This window comes from Onychomys torridus, chromosome 21, assembly GCF_903995425.1.
Source record: "Onychomys torridus chromosome 21, mOncTor1.1, whole genome shotgun sequence".
NCBI lineage: Eukaryota > Metazoa > Chordata > Mammalia > Rodentia > Cricetidae > Onychomys > Onychomys torridus.
The window spans coordinates 35,257,285-35,275,774 of NC_050463.1; the positions used below are offsets into that span (position 1 = coordinate 35,257,285).

Sequence of the window (18,490 nt, forward strand, 5' to 3'; positions counted from 1 at the left end):
ATTTCTTTGAGAAAAAGGGCATATCTCAGAGGAGAAATGATACAATATTCTAGGTATTATGCTACAGAGTTAAAATGAGCAAATTAGAGAATCCAAGCACATTGCAATACTTTTTTTTTTTTTTTTTTGGAGACAGGGTCTTAACCCAGACTGGCTTTATAAGGGACATGTGGCTCGGGATGACCTTGACCTGCTTCTACCTCCCAAGTGCTAGGACTACAGGCATGTACCACCATGCTTGATTTACGTAGTACTAGGGCCTCATACATGCATACTATTACCAACTGTGCTAAATCCTCAGCCCCCATTGCCATGCTTTTTGATGTTTCTTCCTGCTCTATACAACATGTATGTTAGAATGGTTGCCTTTGCTTTTGTGTTTACCTTTTAATTTTATCACCTAAATTTTTTAAAAAAAAATTCTTATATGTTTATGAGTGTTTGCCTGCATGTATGCATATATACCATGGGTGTTCTTGGTGCCAGTGGAGTCCAGAAGAGGGCACTGGCTCCCCTGGAACTGGAGTAACATGTATTTATAAACTGGCATGTAGTGCTGGGAACCAAGCCTGGGTCTTCTGCAAGAGCAGCTAGTGCTCTTAACCACTGAGTCATCTCTCTAGGCCCCCGCCCCCAGTATTAAAATAATGTTGAAAGGGGACTTTTAAAAGTAGTTTGTAAGTTCAAAACAAAACTGAGTGGAAGGTACAGAAGCCCTGCACTCTCTGCCATCTACATGTACAGCTTCCCAGTCCTCAACTTCTCTGACCAGCATGGGACACTGCTTACAGCTGCTAACTTGCACTGACATTGTTATTATCCAGAGCTCAGTAGAAAGAAGAACTGGGCCAACAAGGAATCTGAGGGAGAGCTGTAGCTCTGGTCTCAGTTGTGTCAAATTTACTGGCAACAGAAACAGAAGCATAAAACAAACATAGTTGGAAAGTCCTTGCATCTGCCTTTCCTTAGGATGCAATAAACTAACTTCCTTCCCTCCCCTCCCAACCCTCTCTTCCTCCCTGCTCTCTTGGCCTACCCTCCTCCTGCCCTTTCCTGTACTGGCTTGCAATCCCTCACTCCCATCTTTCTTTTCTTGAGGGATCTGAAAAAGGTTGAGCTTTTCTGGAACTTGGAACCCACCAACTTAAAACCTGGTGTCAGAGCCCCATGAGCTGACTGCTGTCATGCAGAGGACTTCTACAGTCTAGAGAGGAAACACTTGCATCTTGAAGCATTGTTATTCAATGAGTAACAAATTTACAGTACTCCTTTGAAGCTACTCATGGAGAACTGAGCACTGCCATTTCACTTCAGTTTGCAAGCAGATAAAGCTACCCTCTTTGCTGCATCCACCTTCTGGGGTTTGCTTATATTATGAATACTGACTTTACAAAGAAAAGTTACTTTTTTGTAAAAGGTTTTTGTTTGTTTGTTTTTTAACAGAAGCTGGTCTGGATTCAGATGTCTGGGCATATGCTGCCTGCACATGTGCACTGGTTACCTCTTTTCATGGGATATGTTCCTAAGCAGCTTTAAAATCCATGTTTAGTTCATTTAGATAATCAAGGGGTTTCTTTTTTCAGGAATTGGTCATTAATTTTGCATAAATATGGTTAAAACATGATAGATTAATCAAGTATGCATTATCACTACTGCCTTTTAGAATCTCAAAGTAATAAAAATTAAAAAGGATCATTGTCTAGGATAAAGAGAGTGGAACACAATGAAAGCAAAAGATTAAAAAGTAAAAAACTTCTATAAATCAGAATATTCACTGTGAAGGAAGTCATAACATTTAGCTAAAAGTGGTATCATCAATAAGAAGTCTGAGATACTTGGTAAATATTGACTATCCTTATATAAACTATCAAAACAAAATCATCCAAGGACTCTGAGTTAATACACTAAAACAGCCAGCTGAGAAGGATTTTGAGTCGATTTCACAGAAGAGAAAAGTAAGTGAATTTGCTGTATACATAAAATGTTAGAAGTTTCATAGTTCCCAAATTTATGACTGTCAGCAACCAAACTGAGAAAAGTCTGAAACCACACAACCATTCAGTGGTAACTGAGCCTGGAGCCTGCCTCTCCTGACTTTACCACTTAACCCTTCCTCTTGAGCACATGCCCCAAAGTCAGGGCACGTGCAGAGCAGCACATGGATCTCCAGGGGAATGAGAAAGCGACCTGAGCTCGGTGGCAGCGTACCTGATCCTGGATACTGGAAGACGTTCTGCTGCATCTGAGGATTGATGCCAGCGCCAAACTGCCCTCCCATGCTTCCTGCCATGCCTCTGTTCACCATGCCGCTGCGGGAGGCCAAGGATGCCTCAGGGTTTGCTGCCAGTTGAGAAAAAGGGCTGGTCGAAGCAGGTGGGGTTCCTGGATTTGTACCATAGTTTGGTGGGTAGGGGAACTGCTGTGGAGCGCCCTGAGGAAGACGGGGGTTCCCCATTTGAACTGGCAGTCCAGATGAAGGAGGGATGTTGTTCCCAAAACTTTGGTGCCTCATGAGCATGGCTCTTTGCTGCTGTATAATCTGCCTCTGTCGATGCTGCTGGCTGTACAATTCCCGTTGACGCTGCGCCAACATCTGTGCATTCAGGGGTGGCTACAGAGAAGGAAAAGTATTTTTTTAAATGGTGACTTATTTTTGTTTTTTAAAATAATTTTTTTATTGAATCTTTGGGTATTTCACATCATGCACTCCAATCCCCCTCATATAAAAGTTGTTCCATATCTGCCCTCCACCCCTGTAGCCTCCCCCGCAAAGTAAGTTAAAAACTAAACTAAAATAAAAATTAGAAAAGGAAGGAAAAAGGAAAACAAAACAAAAGCATCTTATCAAACTCTCTGAGCAATGGCCTGCTCCCCATCAACTGCAGTGCTCTGTGCATGTACCATTCTGCTCCTCCGTCTTTCCCACATCAAGGAAAAATATCTTACTAAAATTATTATAATCATCTACCTATTCTAAAAGACTTATAGGATAAAGCCTGATAGCTTGGAGCAAAATAAAATGTAGAACCATTAGGCTTCAAGGGAAACTAAAACGGAAAAGAAGGATTCCTTAAGTAAAATCACAGGCAAAAATTAAATCAAGTATATTCTATTTTTAAAAAAATACTTTATTTATTTTATGTGCACGTGTGTGTACCACATGCATGCAGGAGCCTGCTGATGTCAGAAGAGGGTGTTAGATCCCCTTCAACTGGAGTTTACAGGTGGTTGTGAGCTCCCATGTAGGTGCTGGAACCAAACCGGCATCCTCTGCAAGAGCAGCTGGTTCTCTTAAGTGTTGAGCCATCTCTCCAACCCCTAAGTACACTTTATAGGTCAAAAGTAGCTAATAAATGCTAAGGTAATATCTATTAGCTGTTTAAACACACAAATCTAAAATGAATATCAAAAAGAACTACATACAAAAACTCTAAGTAAATGTTAACTAGTTTGGGGATACTGAACAAGAAAACCACTGAGATTCATAAACACTTCAAGGAGGTGAGACAAACTGTTAAGCCATGAATTTACCCTAATGCAGTGAGACCATGAGTTCACCCTAACACAGTGAGACCATGAGTGCAGTGAGACCATGGGTTCACCCTAACGCAGTGAGACCATGAGTGCAGTGAAACCATGGGTTCATCCTAATGCAGTGAGACCATGTGTTCACCCTAACGCAGTGAGACCATGAGTGCAGTGAGACCATGGGTTCACCCTAATGCCGTGAGACCATGGGTTCATCCTAATGCAGTGAGACCATGAGTGCAGTGAGACCATGTGTTCACCCTAACACAGTGAGACCATGAGTGCAGTGAGACCATGGGTTCACCCTAATGCAGTGAGACCATGAGTTCACCCTAACACAGTGAGACCATGAGTTCACCCTAGCACAGTGAGACCATGGGTTCACCCTAAAGCAGTGAGACCATGAGTGCAGTGAGACCATGAGTGCAGTGAGACCATGGGTTCACCCTAAGCAGTGAGACCATGAGTGCAGTGAGACCATGGGTTCACCCTAAAGCAGTGAGACCATGAGTGCAGTGAGACCATGAGTGCAGTGAGACCATGAGTGCAGTGAGACCATGGGTTCACCCTAAGCAGTGAGACCATGAGTTTACCTTAATGCAGTGAGACCATGTGTTCACCCTAACGCAGTGAGACCATGAATTCACCCTAATGTAGTTTCTTCCCCTTCCTCATTGTCTTTACTACTGCACTCTGTTTAAATGAATAAAGTATGATTCAAAGTGATGTTATTTTCTTCATTATTCTTTTCTGTATTTCTCAAATTATCTATAATAAATAGGTATTACCTTTATGCTTAGGAAAACTTATAAATGCCATTAAAATGTGGAAAACTACAAATTGGGAGATTCAGTGCCTAACAAATTATCATTTAAAAAGAAAATAATTAACTAGAAATAAGATCATCAGCACAAGTAAATGGAAACAGCTATTTTATATCATTATGCAGCATAATAATACTCTAGGCATTATCATAAGTGGCTTAATAGCTACATGATTATGGATGAGGAAAGAGGTGGTGAATTAGGCTGAAATCACTTCTCAGTTTTCACATGAAAAGCAACATGGCATATCAATAAAGCCTTCTTCAGAAGGCGTCATTTTAGACTGAGGAGCTGACTGAAGCATGCATATCTATGTATCTTCCTTAAAATGAAATCTGCCAACTAGATATTGTCCACTTTGGAAAACTGGAAAAGAGAGAAATCATGTGAATTGCAAAAGTGGGGTCTTGTTTCCTTACAACCTAATTATTCCTACATGGGACCCAACACTGAGGTTTACAACTTAAAAGACCAAGAAACTTGAATTTGGACTCATGAAGATGCTCATATCTGTTTTAGAAGCAGCCTCCTTAGAGTATCATCCCTTGATTAGTGGTAGGTTCCTATATTTGTCCCAAGTTTATCAAGGTCTATTTCATGATGAGATTTTAAAGATTTATTTTTATTGTTTTACTTTATTTTTAAGATTCTTTTTAAAAATTTTATGTATACAGGTGTTCTGCCTTTATGTATGTCTGTGTACCATGGGTCAGAAGAGGGTGTTAGATTCCTCTGGAACTGGAGTTACAGGCAGTTGTGAGCTGCCATGTGGGTACTGGGAATTGAATCTGGGTCCTCTGGAAGAACAGCCAGTGCTCTTACCTACAAAGCTATTTCTCCAGCCTCTTATTGTTTTTGTTTTGTTTTAAATATATATATATATATGGGTGTACTTTGCCTTTATGTATGCCTGCACACATAAGTGGGTATTGGATCCCATTATAGATCAGACAAGTGTGAGCCACCATGTGGTTGTTGGGAATTGAACTCAGGACCTCTGGTAGTACTTTTAACCATTAAGCCATCTCTCCAGCCCCATTTTTTTTTATTGCTTTTGATTATGTAAAGGTGTGCATATCTGCACATGGGTATGTGCACATGAGTGCATACACTCCTGGAGGCCAGAAATGTCAGATCCCCTGGAACTGGAGTTACAGATGGTTTGGAGACACCTGACCTATATGCTGGGAATTGAATGTGGGTCCTCTGGAAGAACAGCCAGTGCTCGTATCTGCTGAGCCATGATTCTCTCCAGCCCATGAAGAGTTTTGTTTGGCTATGATTCTTCTTTACAAGTCTTATCTCTCAATATTTACATCACCTCGGCTTAAGAAAACTTAAGTTGCTGAAGTAAAAATATTAAAAAAATATATGGAAGTGAATACGAGATCCCATTCAGAAGGCCCTCCAGTATTTTTTTTGTTTTGTTTTTTTGTTTTTGTTTTGTTTTTTTAGAGTGAAGCCCTAGGATGGTATGGTTTTGACAATTATCCCAGATTGGTTTTAAGCTTGGGATCCTTTGGCTTCAGCTTCTTAAGTGCTTGAGATTACCCTACCTGGAGCCATCCAGTTCTTCTAAAAGTGTTCACTGTATTACTGTTCATGTGTGTGCGCATGTGTGCCATATGCATTCGTAGTGGCCAGAAGACAACTCTGTGGAGTGGATTCTTTCCTTCTGGAGAATTCGGGTTGCCAGGCTATGAGGCAAGTGCCTTTGCCCACTGAGCCATCTCACTGGCCACCAGCCAGTTATTTTTAAGTGTAAAATTTATGACTGTAGGTTTATAAACCCGGACCTTTCAACTAAATAAACCTAGAAAATGCTGATGTTGAGGCTGGTCATAGTGCAGTTTTCTACTTGACCATTCAGCATTATGAAACAATAACAAAAACAGTAAAATGAAACCCAGAACCTTGGCCTTTAGATGAGGTACCAGAAAGCATGACAAGCAAGCTACTATTCATTCTGAAGCAACTTACAGCACGAGCATCACTTAAAGCTGCGCTCCCAGGCCATAGCAGCACTGGGGCTGACACTATGGAGCACTGCCTGAGCTAGAGAAGTTTACCTGAGGCGTGATCTGCTGCTGCATGCCTGACCTCATGTTCATGCCAACAGGAGCAGTGGCTGCAAACTGGTTCAAGATGGCTTGCCGGTTCTGGTGCACCAACTAAGGGGAATGAAGACAAGGGAGGATGTCACCTCTACAGGCAAACGCGGCACAGACCTTGCTGATGAGTGAGAAGTGTGGCTTCAGTAACACCTCCCATTCTATTTGCAAGAACCCTGGTCACTCCCACCATCTATCAGACAGTTGCTGCTTTCAGAACATTGAAAGGTGGGATATACACATAGATATACACATAAACAGCACTAGTGTGCTTCTGAAAGCATGTGAATGGTTACTTCGGGGAAGGGTGACATTAGATGAAAAGAAACACTTTAGATCTTCAAATATCGTAAGTGAAAAGCAGGTATGAAGTGGGCACAGCCCTGCAAAGGTCTGGGAGATAAATGGAAAGTCAAGGCCCCCAGCCGGCACTCTCACTTGGATCTTTATATATACTTGGGAAAATCCAACATGATACCATTAGCCAGAGAGAATTACATAAGAAACAAACGCTGAGAAAATGGATTATTTATTTAACTAGAAGAAGTAATCACTTTAGACCCACATTTCCCAAATTGGTGTTCTAAAGAACATTGTTCTGCAGGATATTAATAGATGTGCCAGGAAAATAGCATACTGTGCTGCAGGATGTATTGGAAATGAGGGTTATATAAGGTGAAACAGATTTATTTACTGCAGTAATTTAATGTGCTTTTAATTGGCCAAAGAACACTGTGCATCTCCAAGAAGGGGTGGACTGCAATTTGTTCATCAAAACCCCTTTTTCTGATTTGTAACTATCAATATTTATCTCCTGGAATAATCTGTAGGGCATTGCTTTGGAAGTTCAGACTAGCTCAGGCTGATGTCACAAGTCTAGGCAGCCCTGTACTTTATCAGGCAATAATAAAAGTGCATCTGGACCATTTCATTGTAAGTGATCTATAGATTAAAACTGTCTTCCTCAACGTAATTTGGTAAGAATAACCCCTTCGAAGGGCTGGTAAGAATCACATTACTACTACATCATGCTGTTATTTTCTTATCGTTATTGAAGTGATGGGGACTGAACCTTGCATATGCTACACAAGCACTCTACTTCTGAGCTACCTTGAGTTCTCACTGTTACCCAGACTGGTTTTAAGCTGCTGGGCTCCAGTGATCCTCTTGCACTGGTTTACTGGTTTAGCTAGCTGGTAATATAGGCATATGCCATGAAATTCAGCAATATGCTACTTGACGTTTACTTAATACATCATAACTTGTAAATTATATAAATGGATAATTATGGACATGTTTTTATTAAACTATATGTAAGGAGAAAGCCTATTTGAGTTTTATAAAAATAAAAATCCAGCCAGGCAGTGGTGATGCACGCCTTTAATTCCAGCACTTGGGAGGCAGAGGCAGGCAGATCTCTGAGTCAAAGCCAGCCTTGTCTACAGAGTGAGTTCCAGGACAGCCAAGGCTGTTACACAGAGAGACCCTGTCTCAAAAAACAAACAAACAAAAAACTCGAACAAACAAAGTAAATAAATAAAGACCCAAAGCCCTATGAGCAGTAATTAAGTTTCTTATTACTGCTTACCTCTTAATTCTGGATTCATTTATTTTCTGACCCACATTGATCAGGAAAAAAAAACAAACTTCGAGGAAAAGTTAATACAATATACAAATGTTAAAATACAAATTTCAAGCCCGTGGAATAAGAGAAAATATTCACAATTGTTTAAAAATAAAAATGCTTTTAAAAAGAAGTCAGAAGGACTCTTGGTACCCAACCTATGCACTTACTACACTTAAAAGACCATGGCTGTAAGTATACAGAAAGCACAATTCTGTCTCTTTGAGTTGGAAAACACTTGCCACTGTGAACAGTATTTCGAGGAAGCCGAGCCGCAGCATTCTCCTCTGCTGCATCCTTACCTCATGGATAGCCTTTGCAGTTCTCATTGACCACCTGCCACTTTAGGAACAAATGGATGCAAACCCAGCCTTTTCTCCTGAACTGAATATGAAACTTGCTTCATTAATTCAGGAACCTGACCTCATTCCTTGCTGAACCTTGAACTTCAGACCCTATTTTCTTAACTTCAGCTTGTAAACTGAGTACATAAGCATATCTCTACTCTTTTGACTTAGCCCTTAGGACACTGCGTCCAGTGTGATTCAAAGTTTCTGGCAGACACAAACATAGGCAGTTTTGACTACTTAAGTTCCTTGTATGATTCACTATTTGTATCTTTTAGGGTTCTTAGAGTGGCACCCCAAGTGTGTTTAGTTAAGATGACCAATATTTCTGTGATTACTTCCTTTCTGAAAATGAACAACAGATCTGGGGTGATGATGCTCCCGTCTGTGGTCTCAGCTCTTGGTGGGTTGAGGTGGGAGAATTCTGAGTTTGAGGACAGCCTGGGCAATACGGACCTTGTCTGGAAAGCTAACAAAACAAAACAGAAACTACAAAAATACAGAGAACCCCACATCCACAACAAGGACCAAGGAACCAGCAAGTCCAACAAGAAGTCCTCTATCTTCACTAGTTCCTTAGGAATATGACTTTCATTTCTCCTCTCATTTCTTAATTCAGCATTGAGTGCTTTATTTTGTCCTAGCATCTTAAACACATTCCTTTCTTTTTTATTACATCACTTAGCTCTTCCATTTCATCTCTCTCTGCCCTCTCTTTCATCATCTCCCTCTGTTTATAGAACAGAAATGCATTTACATGGTTTATTATACTTGCTGAATATAATTGTATAAAGCTAGTCCTCATTAAATGCTACAGTATGCCAGGCATTGTGCTGAGAGCATCACACTCTCTTATTTGAGCCATATGTTTCTGTATGAGGCAAACGAATTATCTGACTGATTTGCATTCAGAACTGGTTACTCGTATAGCCACCATGCCACACTGCCCTTCCTTTTTCTAGGATGTGCGGGCTGAACATAGGGCCTTGAGTATGCTGGAAATGCCTTCTACCATGTCCTAGCTTTCTAACATATCTCATTATTGATTTTCCTTCCTGAATTAGTACAGCTCTAAGCAATGTCTTCAAATGCTTTTCTAGAAACTCAAGGAAATATACACATATGGTTGAAAAATTAATAACAAGCAGCAATGACCTACAAGCTCAGTCATGATTCTTAGAAATGGCATTTTATACCATTTGCCTCTGTGGTCCTTGGTGATGACCTCCCTGCCTGTTGCTAAGACAATCTTAAATATTTACAGCACTACATCAATTCATTTCCTGTCACACAAGACATTCAAATCATGCACAAATCCCAGGTCCTCAAATGTATCTTTTCTTTCATTCATAATATCACTAGATTTCAATCTTACTAACTTTAAATAACATAAATTTTACTTTGTCTCAACAATCCCATGGTATTTCTTGTTCTACCTTATAAACTAAGCTACAGTTCTCTTTATTAATTTATTAATTATAGGATATCTAATCTAAAACTACTTTCTGTCTTTAAAAAACCAAAACTCATATTGCTTTTAAGCTGTAGGTTTCAGAGCACTTTGCTACCATTAGCATTCTTTAATAAAAGGTCTCTTACTCCCATCCTAGCTGTCCGAGGATGGGCTTTTGAGTCTTTCACCAACATCCGGGAGTGGACCGGGCTCTTCCACTGTAGCCACTGGGCTGTCACACGGAGCTTTGGCACAGACCTTGGGGAAGAATCAACTGCAGAGGTCAGCACTCACCTGTTGCTGCCCCTGTAACCGCTGCTGTAGCTGAAGCCGTAGCTGGTTGGGTGCAGCTGGAGGTCTGTTTAGAGTCTGCCTGGGCTGCATGCCCATGTTGGGTGAAAAGGTGCCTCGGGGAGGTGTCACTTGAACTGGCATTGTGCCCAGGGAAGGCTTCTGCCTGACCATGCCTTGGAAAGGGCCAGGGGGATTGGTGGTAGGAGAAGGAGATGGGTATGGCTGAGGGTAGAGGGAGGGTCTTTCCTCCATCATCAGAGGTGGTGTTGCTTGCTGTGGCGGAAATCTCTCGGATAATACATCTAATCCACCTCCCTGTTGGAAAAGAAGCCAAAATATTTTATAAACAAAGTCTGGCAATGAACGAGATGTATGTCTACATAAATTTGCATCTGGGAGCAAGTTGTCTCTAGAGAGTCTTAGACCATGTTCATTCTGAGTTAATGCTCTTTGGAAGCTCATCACCCAAAGGGGACATCTCTTTAAGATCGCTCTGGTCAGTCAGGCCAAGTCTGAATACGTACCTGGACAAGCTTGTCGATCCCCAGCGCTCTGTCTAGCTCGGCCAGCTCCGTTTCATCTTTGCCACTGAGGAAGGACACCAGTTGTTCCAGGAGGGCCTTCTCATCGTTTCTTCCTTCTACTGTTGTTGGTGGACAGAGAAGCTCATCTAATTGTGAGCTAATGCATTGGCTACGGGAGTAGAAGAGGAGAAAGGTAGGAAAAAAGGATTCCATTTTAAGAATGCAAACACATATACACATACATACATGCACTAATCTGGTTTTTAGGATCTGTTGTGTTGGCAATGAAATGTTCTCTAATTAGTGTGCAGAAATTCAGAGAACATGTTCTTGGATATATGTGCATGTGTGTGGGTATGGGTGGATAACCCCATATGTGCACATGTGGAAGCCAGAGTTGATGATAGAGGTCTTCCTCTACTGCCCTTCACTTTGGTTTCTAAGAAAGGCTCTCACTGAACCTGGAGCTCACTAATTGGCTAGACTGGCCAGTGAACCTCCGAGTGCATCTTGTCTCTGCCTCCCAGAGTGGGATTATAGATCTGTGCCAGCACACCCAGGTTTAAATGGGTTCTGGGAATCTGAACTCAGATCCTCACCCTTACATAAGAAAGTGTCTTATCCACTGAGTCATCTTTCTAGGCACAAAACAATATTTAGTGTATAGCTTGACTGCAATTTCCATTCTTTTGTCAACTACTGAAGTTAAAGTTTCCATATTCTTCATGTTAGCTTAAAGAAATATCCTGGAAAACAATCAAATATAATTAAGAAAGGGGAAATATTTATTTATTTTTATTTATTTATTTTTTCAGAGCTGAGGACTGAACCCAGGGCCACAAGCACTCTACCACTGAGATAAATTCCCAACCCCGAAATACTTTTTTAAAGATTTATTTATTCATTTATGTGTCTGTGTCTGTGCATGAGTATGTATGTGAACTATGATTGTGCAAATGTCTGGAGAGGCCGGGAAAGGGTGGTGGGTCATTAGGAATTGAGTTACAGGTGGTTGGGAGCCACCTGATATGGGTGCTGGGAACCAAACCTGGGTTCTCTGAAAGAGCAGACAGTGCTCTTAACTGCTGAACTATCTCTCACAAAGAGTTCTTAATAAAAGTTAAAAAAAAAATCAGTTAACTTGTTTTCAGATGTATTCTTGTGGTGTGTGTGTGTGTGTGTGTGTGTGTGTGTGTGTGTGTGTGTGTAGGCCATGGGTTGACACTGGGTATCTCCCTCAATTATCACTTCATCTTATTTTTCTGAGACAGGGTCTCTCTCTGAACCTGAAGCTTAGCTAGACTGGCTAGCCAGCAAGCCTGAGGTACCTACCCTTCTGTCTTGGCTTTCCCTGTGCTAGGATTACAGGCAAAGCTATGCTTGGATTTACTGCTTCCTTTCTAGCTTTCTCTTTTTTCCCCCCTCTCTCTTTCTTGCTTCCTACCTCCCCCAGGCCCCACAAGCTGAGGACTGAACCCAGGGCCTTGTGCTTGCTAGGCAAGCGCTCTACCACTGAGCTAAATCCCCAACCACCATCTCCTTTCTTTTTTAAATGTGGGTTCTGGGATCCACACTTGGGTTTTTATGCTTGTGTGGCAGCACTTTACGCAGGGAACCATCTTGCTAGACCTTCAGATTTATTCTTATTCTATGGTATGGATACCATTAATTACTATGACTGAATCATAGCCAAAACTGTAAACTTATTTTGTGCTTTCAAAGATGACTAAATTATCTTGATAATATAAAGTAACTATTATATACAAAAGAAATTAAGTTGAAAATTGTTAACATGCTAGTAGCTCAGATGAGCTGGTCACTAGTAGCTCAAAAACCAAACTGTTTATTGACTCATGAAGACAACCTGCAGTCTAATCCAAACTGACATTAACTGATGAACAAAGCTTAGGCATATATAGAAAATAATAAAAATATAATTATATGAGCAATATGACAAATAATTATTCTTTTGGGAAAATGTAAGGGAAAACACTTCAGATAATGTTCTAAATGTATTTATTCTTCCTTTGATTGCCATGTATGAGATGTAGTCTATGTTGAGAAACACAGATGCCTGTGTGAATTGAGAAATTAAACTCCAATGAGAACAGAACACTGAGCAGATATATTTTCTTTCCTTACATATTATTGCTCCAAACAAAGACAAAAGATGAACAAAATAATGGATAGCTAAAAGTTTAAAGGTAGCATCACTGGTATATTAAAGCCGGATTATATCACAGGTCCCAGAAATACATGGAAAACAAAGAAATGCGAGAGATGAAGTGTACAATGAGACCTGCCCTCCATATCAATCTCATGGTGATTACAAAGTCTGTCTGCCTGATCTGCTTGACCGTGTCCTCTGGTACCACCCTTTCATTAAATAGTCACATCAATATTGTAGCTCAAAAATACTAGCACAGACTGGCCTCCAGTTTGGGGAGGGTAGTTCCTGGCTTAGAAACTGATATCTGATAGTGTACGAAATACGAAGTGTCTCACTTACTCGTCTGGTTTATTCTGATTTATTGTCGTCACAGTATTATTTGCCCATGGAATCTGATCGCCTGCTCCTGGTTGTCCAAACTGGTTATCGATTGCTTCTAATTCTAGTTCAGGCAATCCTGATTGAAGAGAAAGAGTTCACTGTCACAAAGGGGGATAAGATAACATTTCAGAAAAAAACACATTATGTAGGAGAGTGGGATTTCCCCATAAAATATTATTCTGATGATCCAGAGGGGATGTATTCAGAAACTTAAACTGCAGGGTATCCATATATAATAAAAAGTAAATGAGAACGGTATCTGAATCAAAACAAAGTTTAGTGTTTCCTGTACACAGGCTGACGTCACTATAGGAAATCCAGGACGTCAGAGGGTAGGTACTGTTTTAAAGATGACATCATTTTGGCTAGCTGCTTTTTCAGCCTACACCACGGAATGAGTGCAACCATCGGAAGACAAACTCCATCCACAAAAGGCAGGGGGAGACGCACTGTAGCTTGAGGCTACTCAGCAAGAGGTCAGGGCTTGGAGAGGACGCTACAGAACTGCAGCAAAGCTCATGCTTCTGACACTCTGATGACAACAGGCTGGGTTATGCTTCGTAACTGAAGAAAACAATACATGCACTTTAGAAAAACTATCTATAGCAGCTTTTAAACATTATTTTATGTGTATGGATGCTTTGTCTACATATGTGTCTGTCCACTACACGCATTTACTGAGTGCCCAAGGAGGCCAGAAGAGGACATCAAATCTTCTGGAACTGGAGTGACAGATGGTTGTGAGCTACCACATAGGTGCTTGGGAACTGAACTCAGGTCCTCTCGAAGGGCAGTCAGTGCTCTTGATGACTAAACCATCTCATCTCTCTGCCCCCACATAGCAGCTTTCTGGAAGCTTTATGGCTATCTCTGAATTACTTACACTAGGGAAAACTAAAAATAATCTAAATTCCAGAAACTCGGGGATTGATGAATTAAGGTACAGATACTGATAATGTAAAAGAGAAAAAAGTGTGTTCTGAGATGCTATAGTCACCTAGATCCTCTTACAAACTCATAGATACTGATAGAAAATTCTAGGAGGCTCTCCCTGTATACCTTTTTGGTTTACTTTAATCAGTGAGAGTGAGATTATTTTTCTCTTTATACGGTTATTTATAATTTCTAAAATGTATACACTCTAATCCAGTGTTATGAGCTAAATTGTATTCCCTTCCCCAAAACTCATTATGTGGAAATTCTAACATTCAGGACTTCAAAGCATGACAGTCTGGAGAAAGGACCTTTGAAGAGGTAATTCATGGCAAACAGGTCATTACTGTGACTCCTAATTCAACGTAACTAATGTCTTCATAGCAAAGATCAGGGCATCGACATCACAGAGGGAAGGTGGCCATTCCCAAGAGAAGGAAAGAGATTTTAGAAAAGCCCACACTTTGACACCCTGACCTGGGACTCCTGGCCTCCAAGAATTGTAAGAAAATAGTTTATGATGTGTGGTTACAGAAGCTCTAGTTAACTAAAGTAATTTTTTAAAGAGTAAAAGGGCCTTGGAGTTTGCTGTGTTGTGGTCCGAGGTACTGAAGCCGTGCCTATGCATGCTAGGCACTGAGTTACACACCCAATCCAGGCCTTGGGAGTTTTAATAGAGAACTTATTTAGGCAGAATCTCACTTTCTAGCAGGTTGTGGTACTACACACCTGTAACCCCAGCACCTAGAAAGCTGAGGCAAAAGGACTGCCTAAGTTTGTGCCCCGTTGGCCTGTCTATGGAGTTCATGGTTAGTTAGCCTGAGGGACACAGATAGAGCTGTCTCAAAACAAAAACAAAAGCCCCAATTCCCCATTTTTATTATGAACGATATGAATAGATTTGAGGATGTCTTAAAAATATACAAAACACGTGAGTCTCACTTTCTAACATAAATGAAAAAATCAGAACCCACATGGACATGTACTTACACTTTATCTGGTGTGTAAGTGATACAGATGTGTGCAGGTGTACTCATCTATGTGTGCACGAGAGGTCAGAGACTGATTCTGGGAGTCTACTATCACCTTCTACCTTTTCCTTTTTCTTTCTTAAAATTTTTTTTAAAATGTGTATGAGTGTTTTAACTACATGTATGTCTCTGTACTGAGTGTTCCCCCAGTTCAGAGGCTGAAAGATGGTGTTAGATCCCCTGGGATGGGAGTTACGGACAGCTATGAGCTGCCATGTGGGTGCTGGTAATCAAAACTCTGGGAACATTTAGTGTTCTTAACCACATTCTCCCCCCCCCCCCCACCCCAAGACAGGGTTTCTCTGTGAAACAGTCTTGGCTCTCCTAGAACTCATTCTGTTGATCAGGCTGGCCTGGAACTCACAGAGATTCATCTGCTTCTGCCTCCCAAGTGCTGGGATTAAAGGCATGCGCCACCACTGCCTGGCCACCACCTTATTTTTTTTTAAGATAGTATTTCTCACAGGACTTGGATCTTATCACTTGGCTAGACTGGCTAGCCCACAACCTGGGATTCTCTTATCATCTCACACTAGCTCCAGTTCTGGGGTTGTAGACATACACTACCACATTACCATATCCTCTTGTTTACACAGCAAGCTCTTTATCTACTGAACCACCTTACCAGTCTGATGATGACTTTAAAAAGTGTGCGTGTGCGTGTGCGTGTGTGTGTGTGTGTGTGTGTGTGTGGTCTGCATATATGTTTGTGCACTGAGTAGTGGTCTGAATGAGAATGGCCCACAAAGGCTCATATGTTTAAATGTCTGGTCCCCAATTAAAGGAACTGTTTGTGAAGGATTAGGAGGTGTGTCAATGGGGGTGGATTTTGAGGTTTCACACCAGTCTCCACTCCCTTCTTTTCTCTCTGCCTGCTGCCTGCATATCAGGATGTAAGGCTCTCATCTATTGCTCCAGTGATATATCTGTCTGTCTCCTGCCATGATGGTCATGAACTCATTCTCTAAAACTGTAAGCAACCCGCAAGTAAATGCTTTTATAAGATTTGCCTTGGTCATAATGTCTCTTCATAGAAACAGGACAGTAATTAAGATATACTTTCCATGTGCTTGGTGCCTCTGGGGGTCAGAAAAGGTCACCAGATCTTCAGGAACTAGAGTTACTCATGGTTGTGCTGACAGGTAGGTGCAAGGAATTGAGCCTGGGTCCTCTGCAAGAGCAACAAGTGCTCTTAACTGCTGAACCAACTCTCCAGCCTGACATTTACTTCATGTCAATGCATGTAACTACAACTTTTAATTAAACCTGAGTATAACTGTGACAAAGGATATAAAAATCAAATTCTGTAGGATTCCGAAAGACACAATAAACAATAAAACAATGATGGGAAAGCAATCACTTGATTTCTATTACTATCTAAATCAGGACGGTGGCCACAGGTTTCCTAAAGTTGTCCCATTACTCTACTTTAACAGGAGATCTTCAGTACTAACCTGTTAAGAAATAGAGCCTAGAAAAAGTTAATTATGTTTCATTTTGAGAAAATGTGCATGGCTGTGTACTATCAATGCCAAACACTACAGTTAGATAGTTTACTTAACTTAATAATTAGGACAGAACATCTTATTTTACAAGTCTTGATGGAAAATGCTAAGAAAATAAGTCAACATATTTTCAAAACATAACCAGACGTGGTGGCATACACCTATATCTTAGTACTGAGAAGTTAAGGCATGACGTTCTAGAGTTGGAGACCAGCCTGCCTTATCTCATATTAAAAAACAAAACTAACCCTCCCCTCAAAAAAAGAGAGTAATGGGCTGGAGAGATGGCTCAGAGGTTAAGAGCACCGAATGCTCTTCCAGAGGTCCTGAGTTCAATTCCCAGCAACCACATGGTGGCTCACAACCATCTGTAATGAGATCTGGTGCCCTCTTCTGGCCTGCAGGCATATATGCTGTATACATAATACATAAATAAATCCTAAAAAAAAATTAAAAAAAAAAAAAAGAGAGTAAGATTCATGTGTTGAGTTTGATGTCCAGGCAAACATTAGTAAATAAAAACAAACAAAAATAAAACCTACAAAAACTTTGATTAACTTAAAAGTTTTGTTTATATACGTTTTATGCTTAAAGGAACCTGGGTTTATCTTAGGACCACTTCAATATTCAGACTTCTTTCAGACTGCCTTTTATAGAAAATCTGAGTTATGTGTCAGAATCTAGGAAATATATGTTTTTCTCTTATGTTTCATTGTGGGGGATAATTTTAGTTACATTTGTTTTCTCACCACAAACATGAATGTGTGTGTGTGTGTGTGTGTGTGTGTAAAACAGGACAAAAGGTCAGTTTTTGGAGAGAGGTAGCTAAAGTGAAATTTACAAAAGGAAGCCCCAGAGACTGCTAGTAGAACATTTACATACACATATATAATGTTATTCTTTCACATGAAGGTTTGCTACATTGTCCAGGCAGTCCTGGGAATCCTGGGCTCAAGACATCCAGACATGACTCTGCAAACAGCTCAACATTACATCACATCAACTTAAATCTAGCCAAAGAGAAACTCTGTATCCCCATTAGCTACAATGAATCCAGGAAAAGGCTACTAAATGATGTTGAAAATTCTGCACTGCAAGGAGAAGGCACTGTCTTCCAGGAGGCTGGTTTTCCCTAGTCACTACCTCCAATGATTGATCCAACAACGTCTCAGCTGTTGAAAAGGAAACTTCTGGCTGTTTGTGTTGTATCTGGCAGTAACTGTGCTTGGCAGTTAGAGTTTCACTGTTGTCTTTTAAGCAGTTAGTAGAAAAAGGATCGATCTCTTCAGTAAAGAAAAACGTCCGTAAATTAGAGCACAATAACCAGGTAGACAAATGGTCAGGGACTATGAGGAGATTGCCTAAGATCATTGAAAATGGCCAACTTGACTCAGAGTAGCAGAAGTACAGTTTGAATTACATTGTGGGGAAAAAAGACTATTTACAAAGGTAAGAAAATGCATGATTCAAAGTGCTGACAGAGGTACACAGAAATAGGAACATGGGTGGTATAAGTTGTGGGAAGGGTCATTTAGTACTACCTATGTATCTGTCCTTCGATCCAGATATTTATATTTAGACTTTAGACTTCAGTTACAGTTCTCTGTAACAGTAGGAGATACCAGTCACCAGTCAACTCTAAGTAACCCTAATCCTCATGTAGACACAAGAATGTGTGAGTTATGAAAAGCATGCCATCCAAAGAAAAGATTAAAATATAAAACAGTCAATGTGCACAAAATGATACCTTTTTCTCAGTGTGTAG

General features: G+C 40.6%; 1 protein-coding gene across 9 annotated transcripts in view; it reads right to left on the reverse strand.

Moving 5' to 3' along the window:
• Ncoa1 (nuclear receptor coactivator 1) overlaps positions 1 to 18,490 on the reverse strand; it is a 202,034-nt gene that overhangs the window by 19,162 nt on the left and 164,382 nt on the right. For all 9 annotated transcript variants that reach the window (XM_036170290.1, XM_036170289.1, XM_036170287.1 and 6 more), the window contains 5 exons: positions 13,215 to 13,332; positions 10,706 to 10,874; positions 10,182 to 10,496; positions 6,422 to 6,523; positions 2,209 to 2,611 (listed from right to left, as the gene is read on the reverse strand). In XM_036170290.1, the coding sequence (XP_036026183.1) occupies positions 2,209 to 2,611; positions 6,422 to 6,523; positions 10,182 to 10,496; positions 10,706 to 10,874; positions 13,215 to 13,332 (1,107 nt within the window). The remainder of the gene's footprint in view (positions 1 to 2,208; positions 2,612 to 6,421; positions 6,524 to 10,181; positions 10,497 to 10,705; positions 10,875 to 13,214; positions 13,333 to 18,490) is intronic.